This window comes from Thrips palmi, unplaced genomic scaffold, assembly GCF_012932325.1.
Source record: "Thrips palmi isolate BJ-2018 unplaced genomic scaffold, TpBJ-2018v1 HiC_scaffold_7, whole genome shotgun sequence".
Taxonomy (NCBI): Eukaryota; Metazoa; Arthropoda; class Insecta; order Thysanoptera; family Thripidae; genus Thrips; species Thrips palmi.
Window position 1 is genome coordinate 9,095,827 of NW_023144634.1, and position 15,728 is coordinate 9,111,554.

A 15,728-nucleotide genomic window follows, 5' to 3' on the forward strand; every position below is an offset into this window, starting at 1 on the left:
AAAAAAAGAATACTGTAATATATTTTGTATAAATCTCTTTGTATATTTAATGACTTGTTTGGGTGGATTACCACTGAGCTTAATGGAGTCTGCTCATAGCAACAGGATCAAGTCATACTGCACTGATTAGAGGACAGTACTTTGCATAATGGAACTGTGTGCTAGATGAAAGAAAAATATGAAAGAAGCTCATTTCGATGAGTTAAAAGGAGTTAAGTCCATTAAATATTGGGTACCCTTAGCCTTTGACATTGTTCAATGTTTTAGGAGAAGGTTGCTGTGTGAGAGCAAACAAGAATAAGAACTCTTTTGTTCTGTCTCAGATCCAAAGATATTTATTTCTTGTTCTAGGTTTTTTTTAAAGGATTTTTGGTAGTTCATGGCTCATATTACTTGTTTCATGATAATAAAACTGATCTGAAGAACAAAAACTGCTGACATATGGTCAAACAACCTTTCATTACCTCCCACTTTGACTGTACTTAAGTGCATTTAAAAATATGACAGAACATTGGTTTCAGGTACTCAACAATGTTAGCGGAAGAGCTCAGGATTAAAATTAGACAGTAAAATGGTGAAAAAAGAACCTAACTCTCAATATAATCTAGGGTGTTTGTAATTTGGATACTATATATAAAAAGAGCCACTTTAAAATCATTAAAATTTACAAAGTCACTGAATAAAAACTCACAGTATTTCCACCAAACATAAAACAATTACGCATAAAACATTCATTTGTACTATTTTTTGATAATTTGATCTTAAACCTCATTTTTTGACTTGAACTTTACAATCTCATCTTGAATAATAATTTAAACCTCGGAGGGTGTGATTGTAAAGTTACTGATATAATAATTTAAATTTAACACTGGATAATCTTTATGCTTTATACATTTTTACAAAAATACTGTATAGCTAGTATCACAATTGGCCTTACTGATTACTGGAAACATAGAACAAACAATTTACTTACATAAACGAAGCAGATTCCTGCGGCTTTCCCGGCTACCAATGGCTACTTGACGCTTACGGTGCTTAACGGCAGAAACGGGACATACTTTTTCACCATGAAATTTGCAAAGACAAAGAACGCAGAAGTAAAATTGACAGCCTCTTCTAGTGCACCTCGCGGCAGGTTCTGCTTCCTTTCTTGCAGGCAATTTGCACTGTGGACATTGGACCAAGGTCTGTCCATCTTCTAGTTTGCGGCCCTCCTAAAAATTGAATGAAAAAAATCATTGTGGTAAAAAGAAAAAGATAAAAAGAATATATAAAAACCTAGGTGTTTACACATTAAGATTGTAGAATGAAACAAACATTTACTCACCTTTAGAAATAAGTTAAATCTGACTTTACTTGGACTGACTGGAGGACTTCGTGGTTCGGGCAAAATAATTTCTTCGGGATGGTTGTAGTTCTGAACTTCAATTAATTGGCCACGGAATGGGAGAGCAGCACCAGTTTTCTTGGTAGACTGTAATAAGAAATGAATAAAAGTAAAACACAAACGCACAAAAAATTAGCACTTACGGAAATTTATTGACTAACCTGGGTCACATTCTCTTTCACTTCCATACAACTATCAACATAATCCTGTTTCTTTCTTGCAACAGAAGGTATATTTTCAATTATACTCTTCCAAGATTTGCAAACCAGGCTGGCTCGGCAGAGATCTGCTGGACTGAGGTGCCCCAGGATTAAGTCCAATACAGGCTGATGCACTGACCGCTTTCCAAGATAGAATAGAAAATCTACACTTTCACGACCGGCTAATGATGGCAGTTCAGCACTTGAAGTAGAAGGAGAATCTAATGAGAAAGATGGCAAGGTCCCCTTTTGTCTACTTTGAAATAAATCTCTTGATGCCTTCTTAGTAGATGGCCTCCTGCGCTTTGAGGGGCTTAGTTGAAAAACACAACTGTCTGCAAAGGTAACACAGCTGGGTTTGGAACCAGCATAAACTGGTGTGCTTTGCAAGTGAGGACCAATTTCACTAAAGTTGACCTCCAGTCTGCAAGAATGTGCTGAACCAGGCACTTCTGGAGCTGCTGGACGTTTCATTCCGGACACAGGCGGAACTGACATGTCCACATCCACATCCAAAACTATTGAATCAGTCTTGGAGCCAACTGAGCCACAGACACTCTCACTATCAAATCCAGAGTCAGGAGAAGCTTCAATAGACCGCAACATGTTGGCACGAAAAGAGCACTCAGGGCTCACTGACATTTGTGAGTCATTGGACAGTCTTCTGGTCATTCTTGTACTACAAGGTAAACTTCCTGTTGTTGAATTCATTTCTGGAGAGCTTGCAGATATGTACCCACTGCTTTCGTACATAGTGTATGGATGCAGCTTGTTGCGATTCACAGTCTTCGGTGGCTTGAACGTAACATTTCCAAAAGTCCGGGGACTTTCTCCAGACGGCTCACTGAGGTCCATTTCTACCTCATCCATCTGTAACGCAAACAGAGAGACAAAATGAAAAGAGGCGGTGGACATAGAAACACTTGTCATGAGAGAAAAGGAAAGTACAGAACGTGTAAGGAATGAAGACCCATGCCCTAACCAAGTTGATACAAGGAACGACAAGGAGCGGTTCTTCTGCATCAACATCATCCCATCCACCCTGAGACGTACAGTGACGTAGCGCCCAAACGGTAGTGTGGCCTAACACCTTGCACGGCTTGCCGGCTCGCAGAAAGGGGACAGCCGTATCCCATAGAAAGTACCGAAACCGAGGATTACGGGACATCCTAATTGATCGGTGTACAAGAAAACAAAACGTTAGATAAGTGAACTTACTTTGAAAGCAGCGGCGGGGTTAAAAACTTCACAGCGTAATATCAATAAATAAAATAACTTAGATTATAAAATAAACTGTTTATGAGATAAAATGTCTAAGAAAGACGAGCATGGCTACTAATCCACTGCCTCAATAAAGAATGATGGGCAATCTAAAACCCCGACGAATCCCCTAAACTCCCGGACCCCTTCCTCCCAATTTTTTGAATCCGGGAAGATCGTTACGCAAAACACAACTGACGGCCGGCGCGGCGGTGGCGCGTCAAGGTGTGCGTTCGAAAGCAGAGCCCGGTAATGTTGGGTCTTTGTCGCACTCGGTTCAACGCGACAGGAGTGACAGAGATAGGAATGAGATGGGCTGCGTTCGGAGCATGCGTTGCCTTTCCAGGCTGATATGAAAAATTAGGCGTTCACTATAATCTCCAACCTCCAACTCCTTTGTCGGCTCCTTGCTCCTTCACTGAAAGTCCAGGGGTACCATGAATTTTTACTGGCCAAAAAATAATTTGACAAGTTTCCTTACGATAAAATTAATTTTGAAAATCGTGCTTGAAGCATCCACGGCGTCCGATGTGCTGGCGACAGTTGGCAGCACCACTTGCGTTTTTGTTTATGGTTGTCACAGTTGTTGTTGTTGTTACGTACTGTCGTCGTCTGCAATGCACTTTGTGGAACTGCGCTGAGAGCCTGCTCCCATATTATCGAATTTTAATGGTGTCACCTGCTTAAAGAGACGTAAAAATTGTTTTGTCATGTAAGTATGTTCCCAGATTAAAGAATTAGTCATTTATCTCTGCGTTGCAAGTCCAGGCACTCTGTAATGTGTAGTTTACTGTCGTGCGGGTTGCATCGTCGATCGTGGGTGTTGTCCATAGAAATTCTCGATATTTTGGACGTGTTGCAACGTAGTGACAGTTCACACTGTTTGCTTTAACTTGCTTTTCGCCGTCTGTTGGTTCGTTGTTGATGGCGTTGGTTACATTTTGTTGTTTCATTTTCCTGTTTCACTTCATACTTTTGGTAATGTAAGGGTGCAAAACAGCTTGAGTTTTCAACCATTGCTCGCAATTATTTATCCATTTCAGGGCAACGGTAAGCATAGACCCAACATTCTCAAAGGCGTATCGGTTGCTATTCAGTGATGAGCCAGATTCCGCTGATCAAATGAGAGCGATGCTTGATGATGCCTTGAAGCAAAAATATGGAACACACAAGGCATTGACTTCAGTACTTCCTAAAACAGTAAGCAAAATTTAAAAACATCCACAGTTTTCTGTACCTAGAAATTTTGAAGTGACTTGGGTTTTACTCTATATGTTTTATGTTCTAGCTAATGTTTGAGGAGTCATCTAGCAAAGATACATCACCTAGCCCAAGTCAAGCTGAAAACATGGAAGATCTCGATTCAGAAGAGTCAAATAATTCACCTGATGATGAACTAAATGAGCTAAATATTTTAGAAGAGGACCTTCTTTGTGTAGTGTGCAGGTAAAGTTATCTTTTTCAGTATGATCAATCCATTCAGGTAATTTATCCTTGTTATCACTTTTTAATAATTAAAAAAAAAAATTCCCAGGCAAATGATGCAAGGTGATGGTAATCGGCTCGTGGAGTGCCAAGAGTGTCATGAACTGTATCATCAAGAATGTCATCAACCACCAATCAATGAGGCTGAAATACCTGTGAATGACCCCCGTTTGGCATGGTATTGTGCCGATTGTAAGAAAACATTGAACAAAGCGGTAAGTTAAATTTACTCCATTGAGCTATTCAGTACATACAATTATTTTATTGAAAGAAATTAGTCTCTTAACATGCTTTCCTTCTCTCTCTAGATATCAACTATAAAGAGCAACAAACCTGTTGTTTCTATTTTAAATTCAAGTCATCCTTCTCCCTTGCCCAAGTCCTCCACCTCAGGTGGGAACCCACCATTCACAAGCTCCAAATTTTTTACTGCCTCAGTAATTAAGCAGTCTTCTAATGGTGTGTGGTATTCCAAATTGACACTTAATGAGAAGTAATAATTTTCACTACAAAGAATCTTTAAATTTCATGTGAATTAGTTGTATTTCTTTTTTGTCTCACAGGTCCATCTAAATCAACTGGTAAATCAAGCTCTTTAAGCAGTTCATCAGGAAGTGGAGTTTCTACTTCGAAACTTATCAAAGCTCCTAATTCTAGTAAGGGTCCAATGCAAAACATAAACATGATAACTGCAGACAAGCGTCTGCAGATGATGAAGAAAAAGGCAGCTGCTGCTAATAAAACTCAAGATAAAAAGAAATGAAAATTGCGTAGTCTAGCCCCTAAAGTTGGCACAAAGGGGCTGGATGGTACGCGTAAAAGTACACGCCATAAATGAAAGCTGGACTCTTGCTTGGAGGCTGTCTTTGTATGTCATAAATCGGCTATTTCAAGTTGTCAAACTGTCTTGGCCGAGGGTATCGTCCTCGTTTACTGAACTAGGGCTGTTTCAAAAATAGGCTGTTTTGGCCCACAATTGATCAGATTGTCTGCTTATTCTGCTTGGCCTCATCTGAGCACTTCACTACCAATATTGTGTTACACTGCAGACTCCACTGTTAAAGAATTCTATGGTCTCTGATCTTACCAAGAAACATAATGCAGAGACAGCCTCTTATTTGACTGACATGATTTGTTATGTTTTAACTCGTGGACTATGAAACTAGAACCACAATTTTATTTTTTTCTCACACAAAATGAGGCTCTAAAACTCCTTTAAATGTGGTGAGGAATAAGAAAGATTGTAACAATAATCTCACCCCTGCTACAGGAAAACAATTGCTTGTCCTTTAGTCTAGAAACCACTCACTTCTAAGCTGATACAGGATGTACCTTGGAAAGAGACTGTACGTACAGTTATATTTCCAAGGTACATTCTGTATCAGCTATGGTTTTTCTTTGCACTGTTTGTTACCGACAATTCAAATGTGATTGGCAGGTATATGAGCATTTTGGGAATCCTGTGGGGTCATAAATACTCAATAATCTGATATTTTGGTACAAAATTTAATGGCAGCATATTATTTTTAAAAAAATAATAACGAACATTGTTGCATGATTTTTTTTATTGTGTTCATCATTAGCAAGAGAATGAAGTTTTATTTGATTTTTAAGCCAATGTAGTCTCGTGTTTTGGTGTCTGTTAGTTGGTTGTTATCTTGTGTTCTAAGTTAGTTCTGAGTCCTGTAATTTTTTATGACCCTATTGAAATTTTTCATAAAAAATGACAGGAGTCAGTTACTAGATGCATATTTAGAAATTTTATTGATTGAATGCGTATTGAATTTGTTAAGTTTTGCCCTAAACTGGCAGGTAAGCTTTTTACCCTCTTGGTTCATGGGGTGGGTTGCGTTTCACTCTTCAACTTTTCTACTTCTTGATCTAAAAGTTGTTTTCATTTTTCTTCATGGACTGTATGTACCTTAACATATAATAGAAGTAACCCATTTCTGTCTCCATGTAAATGGACTATTTCCAGGTACTCATGTATGTGATATTGTGAGTATGGGACTGGCAAGCACAGCATTAGCACTGACCACTAAATAAAATCTGATGAATTATTTTTCAATTTGTTTTGCTTATTCCCTTAATAGACCAAGTGTTCTTGACCATTGAACCATGACTGAGCATCAGTTTCATGCATTCATTACAATGTTTTAGTCACGGCTCACACACGTTCTCAATAAAAGTAGCAAGTTTGATTCCCATACACATTTATTGAAACCATTATTGAATTACAGGTACACAACTTTTTTTAAAAAACAAAACATACTTATATAGTCCGGAGTTGATTGATGGAATGAATGATCTGATACAATTTCTTCATCATAAAGATAAAGGACAAAGCACAGGAATAAATTCAAAACATCTAAGTTTTGTTTAACAGGTACTCAACTTAGATCTTAGCAAGACCAATAACACCACATGCCAATCGACCACCTGCGTTTCCTGTGGTCTTGCTCAGCTCGTGGCCTCCCTTGCCAAGGTCATCTGGGTCTGCGTGAACCTGAACAAAAACATGAATAATGTATTCTGACTCTGTAAGAGTGGTTCTCAAAGAATGACTAAATCATGAACTTACAACGACAGTCCTGCCAATGATGCTGTTAGGCCCTGTCAGGCTGATGAGTTTGTCAGAGATTTGGATCTTAGCAACACCATCAGCACCAGCTTCAACGTTTCCTAAGTCACCTGCATGGCGGTCAGCGTCAGTAGGAGCACCATGTTCCTTTCCCTGAGGGTTGAAATGTGGGCCGGCACTGGTGCAACCTGACAACAGACAATTTAAAACATAGCGTCACATTCTTTTGACTAGTCATTGCAGATCATTAAGTCGCATACAAGATGAAAAGTGAAGTTAGTGGAAGGTAGCACTTTAAAATGTATACTTTGCTGACTAAATGATTTCTTACCATTGGTGTTATCACCGAATTCATGCACATGGAAGCCGTGGAGTCCTTTGGAAAGACCAGCGAGCTGGCCAGTCACCTGCACAGGCGATCCGGCATCCTACGAGACACATTAGCACATTAGAAAAGCTGTCACTAAGCAAAGTAGCGTTACATAATAGACAAACTTTCATAAAACTAAAACATGGCAAATCAAGCAGGACATGTCACAGATCTTGGAAGACATGAAGTGTCGAAAGTCATTCCTCTGAATCCTAATGAGGTGCAATGGAATCTTTCCAGAATGTGTGGTGTCATCTTCACACTCCAGGTACTCACACTTTGCTCGAAGTTAACCGTTCCCTTGACGGTTTCGCCGATGAGGACGCAGACGGCTTTGACGGGCATCTTGAAAGGAAGGGTTTTACTTGATGGATAATCCAAGGAAAGTAAAGCACGCAACTGGCTGAGTCACGCCGGTGTCTTCACGGTGCTGCTACGCCCCAGACAGCAAGTGCAAGCAGTGAACTACGACCCAAAACCCGGTTCTAAACAATGGCCTTGAACGAGTGTGACATTGGACGAGTTTTTTTCCCCTTGCCTTTTCCTACAAACGCACGGAGAGCACACTTATTTGTGTTCGGCCAAAGAATCCCCGTGTTCGCCTTCGAACCGAACGGGATCCAGCAGAAGGCGCGGGCCTCTTCTTCTTCTTCCCCATTGTTTTCTTCCTGTGTGGCCATCTCACAACACACATTCGCTAGGGAATGAAAATTGAACTTCCAAACTTTTATCTACACATATCGCTCCTTACTTAATTTTCTTGGAGTTCTCAAATCATGGGGGACCAAATTTTACAAGAGCTAGAAGGTGCTGCCCAAGTGATGTTGGTATGTCAAAGTTTTCATTCAACTCTAACTCCCGCGTTGACTTTTTCCCCTTTAATCTAGAAACACTCTTGAATCTCGACTCTTAAAATTTTGAAATGACATGTTGAATTTATCGCTGTAACCAGCAAGTGTTGCCTTATTCCTGCCACCTTGACTTTTACTATCGACGTCCGTCACAATTTGGTTATGTTTATAAACTAAATATTTTTTTTTTGTCTAAACTGTGTGCTTTGCTACTTTTGCTTTTTTAAAATTTTTGACCCATTTCGCTTTTAGGCACCTCCCAACATTGTGACTTCAGAACAGCGACATGCTGCAGAAGCAGTCTTTATGAAGTTTCGTAAAACAAAATCACCTTATGAGTTATGCAAACACATTCTCCGTAAGTACTAGCTCCTACTCTCTATATTCAAGTAATTCCTAATGTGTTAACAAGTTGTTTTGTTTTCAGAAACTAGCAAAGTTGATTATGTTCTCTTTGAGGCTGCTGGACTCATCAAAGAAGCTGTTATTCGTGAGTGGACTCTGCTCACAGACGAGGAAATCAAATCACTTCAACAGTACCTGTTGAGTTATGTTGTAGAAAAATCAACTCTTGCTACCTTTGTTCGAGAAACGAATCTTGCAGGTATTTTATGCTTTTTTCATGTTGGTTTATCTGCTTTAAAACTTGTTCTCTATTAAATGGAAACATCTGATTCTGTCTTCCTAGGTCATAGCCATTATGGTAAAAAGACGTGGCAATGAGTTTGGTGTTGCTGGATACGTATTAGAAAGGCGGGAAGAGTTTGGAATAGAGCGATCCAAGTTACTGGATGAAATTGAGATGCTTGTGATGAGTGGTGACCTTCCTCGAGTAAGGTTTTCAAAACTATAATAAAAAGAATCTTTTCATAACTTCTTTTCTTTTTCTTTGAAAATAATTAGCTGTTGTTCAATTCTTTGCCTGTGTTTCAATTTTTTCTATACATACCTCTAATTTATGACTTTTGTTTTTTAGCAAGTTCTTGGCTGCAGTTTAATGTCAGCCATCATGCAGGAACATGCCATAACAGTGAAATCTGCAGATATAGGACTAAGATATGAAGACCATTACAAAGTTAAAAAAAATTTTGAGGTAATTAAAGGTGTTTGGTTGTTTTTCTTTCTTGCAGTTTACATTTTTGAAGTGTGGCATTACATATGCATTTGTTGTGGTTTTCTTTTCAGTCTACTGACTTGAAACGTATATTTGAGTTTTGTCTTCGTGCTACTACTGAGTTAATCAAAGCAGAAAAGCCCTTTAATTCAACAGTTTTGGTTCTCATGAAACATTTGCTGTCCATCTTGGAGGGTGTCCTTACCTGGCAATTTACCACTCGGCGACATATCCTTTTACGCAATCTTATCAGTCTTTAGTACAGCTCTTGGCAGCACCCATTCGGAATCTTGTAATCCTTTGATAGTGCTGTAAGAAGTTTTTCCTTGACAGTCTTGTTTACCGCTTTTCAAGAGTCTTGCTGGATTAGTTGAAGTACGATATGAACTTGGGGATAACCCTTCCTTGTGTCCAAGGTGTCCTAAGTGGAAAAACGTTCTTTTTCAACCAAATATTTTCTTTGAAGTAAGTGCTCCATATCAATTCCCTTATCGGTTATTTTTATTGTATGTGAGTTGAATTACTTAGGTACTTTTTTTTTAGATTTATTGGAATGTACGTGACAACCCTCAATTGGCGCATCATGCTCTGACTTGCTTGGTCCAGTTAGCCTCATTGCATGGCCCTTTAATGGCATCCAAGTCCGATGAAATAGCATATCTAACTGCCTACATTCAATGCTTCCTTAATCTTGTATCAAGGTTGGTATGGAATATGTTTTAAATGTTTTGATGAATTTCCTCTAAGTGTTTTGTTGTTGCTTCAAAAGACCAAAATTAAAAGCAAACATCACACATGAGTACTTTAATTTAAGTTCTTGTTTTGTTTTGTTTTCTCAGTGTTGAAATATTAGACAGGGAGGCCCTCGGTATCTCTAACATGGTACGGAAATTGTGGCTTTGTGCATCTCCGTCTTGGCTCACTGACATCAACCAAGAGCTTCTTGTCAACTTTCTGCAACAATTTACTCGACTAACATGCCTCTTTGGAGAAGGAGCTGCCCATGAAGAATCTATGAACGTTGAGGACACTTTGTACATGGAGGCATTTGAAAACTTACTTAGTGTCTGTGTTGGTATTGTTCGAAAAGCAAGTGTCTTCCCCCCAGATTTCTGCATTCAGATCTTTAATACTTATCTGAAGTGCCATTTATCACCCCCTGATGGCACAAGGGGAATGGGCCAGGAGTTGGAGGCTGAAGAAATTGATGAAATAGAAGAGGATGACCAAACTAAGTTCAAAGACCAGTTACAATCTGTTGGGGCTCTTGGTAGACAAGTGCTTAGCCATTCCTTGCCCCTTCTTTGCAAACTATTAGAGGAGAGAACAGGCCGTTTGCATGGGCAACTACAGCGCATGAGCCAGCAAGCTATGCATATCAGTGATTCTAATATTTTAAACAATTTGAGTGAAGACATTCACTGGCTAGTCCTTATATCAGGTAAGTTCCCCCAACAATCTGTACATAAATTATTAGTTTTGTGAGTTAATTTATTTCACTTTACTCTCTTTGTCCAGGTAATGTCATGACTTGGGACAGTGAAGGGGAGACACCACAAATTCCAAGTGAAATCATTAAACACAGCATATCACAAGCAAGCTCTATAAACATGGATACGACCATGAAGGTTCTTGCCTCTCCTGATCACCATATTCTTGATATCCCTGGAGCTGAGCAAAGTTCAGATCACATAATCAGGCTCATTGCAGCCCTCTTCCGGCTTTGTGAAGTAGAGAGAAAAGCTGCAGAAGCTAAATTGGGACATTTTCTTAGTCCTGAAGTTGGCAGATCTCTTATGTGGTGCTTAGAAAGATGGTGTGGCTGTTACCTTCTGCCGGTGGAAACTTATTACTCTGAGGTACAATTCACTTTAAAAAAAAAACAACAACAAAAAAACACTTACATGCACGATTTTTCTTGGACTGTAATTTATTACAACCATTTAATTTTTGCAGATGAGTATGGCAATTATGACTGCTTTTGGTGCTGACACTGAAGGAGTAGCGTGGACAGTAAACTTTCTCCTTAGAAAAATTGAGTCCAATTTGAAATTCTTCAATTCAGAGCCTGAACTTGTTAAGGAAACTGTGGCAATGTTCAGAGCCATGGTTTGCACCAAAGAAAAGTAGGCGTAATTTTCAATAGTTTACGAAGAAAGAACAAGCTTAGGTTAAACTTTCTGTTTCTTCTTATCCTAACACTTTTTTATCAATTTTAATTCTAGAGCTGGATGTGTATTGAAAACAGAGGGAATCCTGAACATAGTACATCTTCAAGACAATCTACCTCAAGGAACACTCCCTCAAGAAGCAAAACGTGGATTGTATTCTGCTTTGGTTCTGGCCGCTGCGGGGTTACCTGTGAATAACAGGGCTGAATACTGGGCACAGGTAAGTTCATTACATTCAAGTATATATTCCTGTATATATGTGTATTTTTACTGCATTCAAACAAGTTTTTGTTCTAGATCCTTAAACCAATTCAAGACAGGTTTAAGAGTATTGTGTGCCATGAGTACTTTGCAAGAAATTATCATGAAGAAGGAGTCAAATCAACTATTATGGAAATTCTCGATCACTTTATTGGTAAGCATTTTAGTAGGCCAGTGTTATTTATTTCTTGACTTCCTCATTTCACCTGTATTCTGCACTTTTCTGACAGGTGTTGCTCAAGGAACATTGGTCAGTACAGCTGAAGCAGTTTTCCAGTATCTTGCACCAGTGTTGTCTGAATTCTCAACACTCATAGGCCTCTATCACAACTATCAAAATGTTGTTGAACTGATTCTGGAGTTGCATGTAGAGTCTGCTGGAAGAATATTGAGTGTCTTAAATCAGGTATGTCGCATCGTTGCCATCCAATATTAGTTCTAGTGTTTTATTTCTGTCTGAGTGAAGGCTTTCCTAAATGCTCATAAGCTGTGCAGGCTCCCCTGTTTTCCTTCAGAGGAAAAAGATTTGTTCTCTTGCTTTGGTCACCTGTTAACGATTCTGTTCACATAAAATTTTCCTTTGTAGCTTGATGAGGACTTTCAGCACTGCCAGATACTGTAGTGGTTTTGCTGGTAATTCCAATGCGGTCTAGTACAGACGTATTGAGTCACATTTTCTACAATGTAGAAGCCTTCTTTTAAAGGACAAAATGATGGTTCCAACAAGAAAATGTTTCTAGGCTCACTTTAAGTGTTTTCTCTGTGAATAATTGAGAGAAGTTTAGAGTGAATATTTGTCTTCCAGGAAGACAAGCGACATGGCTTGGAGCTGTGTTTTCATCTCATTCAAGACTATGCTCCATATTTAGTATGTAATGTTTCAGTTTGAGTGAAAGACTAACATGCATGATTTTTGCTTGTTCTTTCACATACATACCTTTGTTTCAAATTGCTATGAAGTACAGTATTATCTTCTTAAAAGAGAGCATATACATTTTATTTTTATAATGTTTAACCTGTACATGCTTGACTATTTTTTTTTCTCTTTGTATTATGTATTTTATTTTTATTATTATGCAGGCACAAATTTGACTGCTTCAGAGCAGTCTTAGCTGTTTTGATGTACTCCTAACTTCTGAAGCCATCGTTTCATTGTGCTAGCTTATGTTCATGACAAAAGAAAGTTCTTGCAATTTTAATAATAAGCTACTTCTGTTCTGTCATTTTTAGGAGGAAAGCAGGAAAATGTACACTGCTTGCCTACAAACTATTCAGACTTATGCACAGTGGAATACCAACAGACTATCTTTGGCAAAAGCATCTGAAGAAGAAACTTTTAGAGACATTTTCTTGCTTTTGAAATTGCTCATAAACTTGCTGTCCAAGGACTACCTCGATCTTTGCACTTCTCGTAAGTACTTCCTGATGTTTTCTTGTTAATTTGTTGCTTTGTTTTCACTTAAAGTAAAACTGAATTTTTGACATGCAGCTTCTCCAGAAGGACAGCAGCCTGGTGTGTCTCCATCTGATGTTGTGATTTATGGACTCAATATCATCATGCCACTTATGACTGGTGATTTGTTGAAGTACCCCACACTTTGCACCCAATACTATGAAACCATCATGTACATTGTAGAGATGATACCAGATAAGGTACTGTCATGTTCAAAGTATTCAACTTTTAAGTTTTGTTTGCTTTTGTTTGTATTTTTATGTAGGGTATGTAGGCTTCCCACTCTCTGCCACTCTTCTCTATTATATTGTTATTGTAGGTTTGTTCCCTGCCATCTGACCTACTCAAGAGAATGCTGGGCTCTGTTGAGGTGGGCCTGGTGGCCTTTGGACAGGAAGTAATGCAGTTATGCTGCAGCTTCTTGCATAGTTTTGGCACAAGTGTCTTACAGAATGTATCAAAAGGAAGTGAAGTTTACTTGGCTTTCCAACCTTTTCTCAATGTAGGTTTTCTGAGCTATGATGATATATGTTTAATTATCACATATTATGTACTTGCTTTTGCCAAAACTTTTCATCTCCCTTATTTCAGATATTTTTAACATTAATACTGTCTGACCAAGTACCCCAAGATGTTCAATCAGCTGTGGGTTCTACTTTCTTTGTCCTTATTTGTTGCTTTCCGGTAAGTGTTAATTTTAGTTGTCCTTCTATTTATCTCATCATCAAAGTCTAAAGGCAATTTTTACCTCAAATTTCAGGATGATTACAAACATGCTGTTCAAACTATCCTACATAACCAACCGGACCCTGTGGTGGCAGAAAGATTAGCTACAGCCTTCACAAACCTTACCGAATCTATTGAACTAGATAATCGCGCAGAACTGCGAGGAAATCGATATCTTTTCAGAGACAACTTTGAAAAGTTCTGTTGGAATATTCACGGTTTTCTCAACATTAAGTAAGACTGTCAATGAAATCATCCACTCTCTTCAATTTTGGCTGTGTCTGTCCCTTATTTGTCAATGAGGCCAAAGTTAGCACTGAGCTGATGTAAATTATTCAGGAGGTTACTGCAAGACTGATTGGCTTCTTTTTGAAGTTCACTGTTATTTTTTAAGCATGTATATTTGTACATACTCTCAAGCTTTGTAAGTTTAAGTGCCTTTACGTTTCTGATTAATGTATGTTAGGAGGCGGTTTTTGTTTTGGTCTCAATTTTCTGCATTCACTGCACTTAATAGACCTGGTCTGATACATCAAAACAACGATGCTAGTTGTTGAAAAATCTGTTTACATGGTTGTTCTGTCTAGAAAATGATGTTTTATTGCATACAATCAATCATTTAATGTGCCCATTTGTTATTTAATTTCTATCATTGGTTGAGTGTGTGGTCTGTACTGACATGTGCATATGCTAAGTAAACATGTTTTGTTGTTGAGAATTCTTAAAGTGTTACTAATAATGTGATCATAGATATGAATGTTTTTCTGGTTATTTTTTACTCACTTACATCTTACTTGCGGATTTTGTTTCTGACTAACTGAGTGGATTTTAATTTGGAGTGTGAAAAAACAATTGAATATTAAGTGCTCTTTATTTATTGAACTTTTTGTCTCTCAGGTTTACTTGTAAGTACTGTATATGTAGTTCAAACATTATTTATTAGACAAGACATAACTTACTGAGATGGTTTCAATTGCATTTGAGTATTATTGTTAAAGGACACACTGTATGTACATCAGTAGAATTTCTAGAAAACCACTGGTACTTTCTTTTCACAGCCACTGTTCATTTGCTTTGTGGCATTGCCACTTATGTTGTATTTTTATCTTTTAGGAGTGTTATTTTGAAAATGTCAATCGATATGTCTCTTACTCATGCTTATAGCATTATTCCACCACTGTGAAAGGCTTTTGTGTAAATGAGAATTGTATCACTTTTTATGTCACTAAAGCTGTCTTCTGATTTACCTACATTGGTGCCGACTGGTGGGTTGTGTCTATGAAAATGCCTTTTTCTGGTATCATGCATGCCTTTTTTGCAATGGTTCCAGATGACTGCAGCGCCTATGGTTTCTCGTGACATAAGGCTATTTTATATTCTTGTACCTATCATATAAAGGTTGTAAACTTCATGTTTTAATGTAGGAGAATCAATCTTTCATATCTGACTGAAATAGGACAGTTGGAGCTGGTCTTTAAGGTCATTATCACAATCTATTCATGATACTTTTTAAAAATATTTAGTATATATTATTCAAAACTTGCACAAGAATCATTAATTGCCTGATTTCAACTTTCTTCTTGTTCCTTGTAATTTGAATGATCCAAAATTTTCTTGTACTTTTGCTCACACTTAAATGTTATTGAAGTCACTTATCAAATTGCTTTTGATGGTTGCCATTAATGGCTTCATAGCTTCCATGAAAGGGCTGCACTTTTTCCTCCCAATACTCCTTTAAAATAAGATTACCAAAATACAAAACAAAAATATTCTGTTGTATTTTGTACCTGCTTGTGAAGTTGTTTCAAAACTGACTTGAAATTAAAGTGCTTGCTCAAGTGTCATTATCACTACTTGTTTCATTTGCAT

General features: G+C 38.1%; 4 protein-coding genes across 5 annotated transcripts; 2 read left to right on the forward strand and 2 right to left on the reverse strand.

Moving 5' to 3' along the window:
* Nucleotides 1-312: 312 nt before the first annotated feature.
* On the reverse strand, nucleotides 313-3,081 carry LOC117652305 (F-box only protein 43-like). Its single transcript, XM_034397111.1, has 4 exons — nucleotides 2,806-3,081; nucleotides 1,549-2,457; nucleotides 1,328-1,474; nucleotides 313-1,214 (listed from the first exon to the last, which is right to left on the reverse strand). Exons 2-4 carry the CDS (start codon nucleotides 2,455-2,457, stop codon nucleotides 966-968), a joined length of 1,305 nt encoding a protein of 434 aa, XP_034253002.1. The 5' UTR covers nucleotides 2,806-3,081; the 3' UTR covers nucleotides 313-965.
* A 325-nt stretch (nucleotides 3,082-3,406) lies between these two features.
* LOC117652306 (integrator complex subunit 12-like) lies at nucleotides 3,407-5,680 on the forward strand. 2 transcript variants are annotated; one of them, XM_034397113.1, is made up of 6 exons: nucleotides 3,407-3,559; nucleotides 3,891-4,047; nucleotides 4,136-4,293; nucleotides 4,382-4,547; nucleotides 4,641-4,791; nucleotides 4,872-5,680. In XM_034397113.1, coding segments are annotated over exons 1-6 (858 nt in total). In that variant the 5' UTR covers nucleotides 3,407-3,557; the 3' UTR covers nucleotides 5,096-5,680. The 2 variants fall into 2 exon arrangements, with proteins under 2 accessions (XP_034253004.1, XP_034253005.1); XM_034397114.1 differs by having other exon boundaries at nucleotides 4,896-5,678.
* An 852-nt stretch (nucleotides 5,681-6,532) lies between these two features.
* LOC117652308 (superoxide dismutase [Cu-Zn]-like) lies at nucleotides 6,533-7,813 on the reverse strand. The gene is made up of 4 exons (XM_034397120.1): nucleotides 7,560-7,813; nucleotides 7,245-7,341; nucleotides 6,914-7,101; nucleotides 6,533-6,838 (listed from the first exon to the last, which is right to left on the reverse strand). Exons 1-4 carry the CDS (start codon nucleotides 7,626-7,628, stop codon nucleotides 6,728-6,730), a joined length of 465 nt encoding a protein of 154 aa, XP_034253011.1. The 5' UTR covers nucleotides 7,629-7,813; the 3' UTR covers nucleotides 6,533-6,727.
* Nucleotides 7,814-7,919: 106 nt separating this feature from the next.
* LOC117652309 (exportin-4-like) lies at nucleotides 7,920-15,709 on the forward strand. Its single transcript, XM_034397121.1, is given in 21 exon segments — nucleotides 7,920-8,110; nucleotides 8,387-8,492; nucleotides 8,562-8,725; nucleotides 8,727-8,738; nucleotides 8,823-8,847; nucleotides 8,884-8,966; nucleotides 9,111-9,227; nucleotides 9,320-9,476; nucleotides 9,592-9,713; nucleotides 9,792-9,949; nucleotides 10,088-10,689; nucleotides 10,767-11,107; nucleotides 11,205-11,374; nucleotides 11,474-11,639; nucleotides 11,717-11,834; nucleotides 11,911-12,086; nucleotides 12,911-13,091; nucleotides 13,170-13,333; nucleotides 13,453-13,635; nucleotides 13,725-13,817; nucleotides 13,894-15,709. Coding segments are annotated over 21 exon segments (3,393 nt in total). The 5' UTR covers nucleotides 7,920-8,059; the 3' UTR covers nucleotides 14,098-15,709.
* The last annotated feature ends 19 nt before the right edge of the window (nucleotides 15,710-15,728 follow it).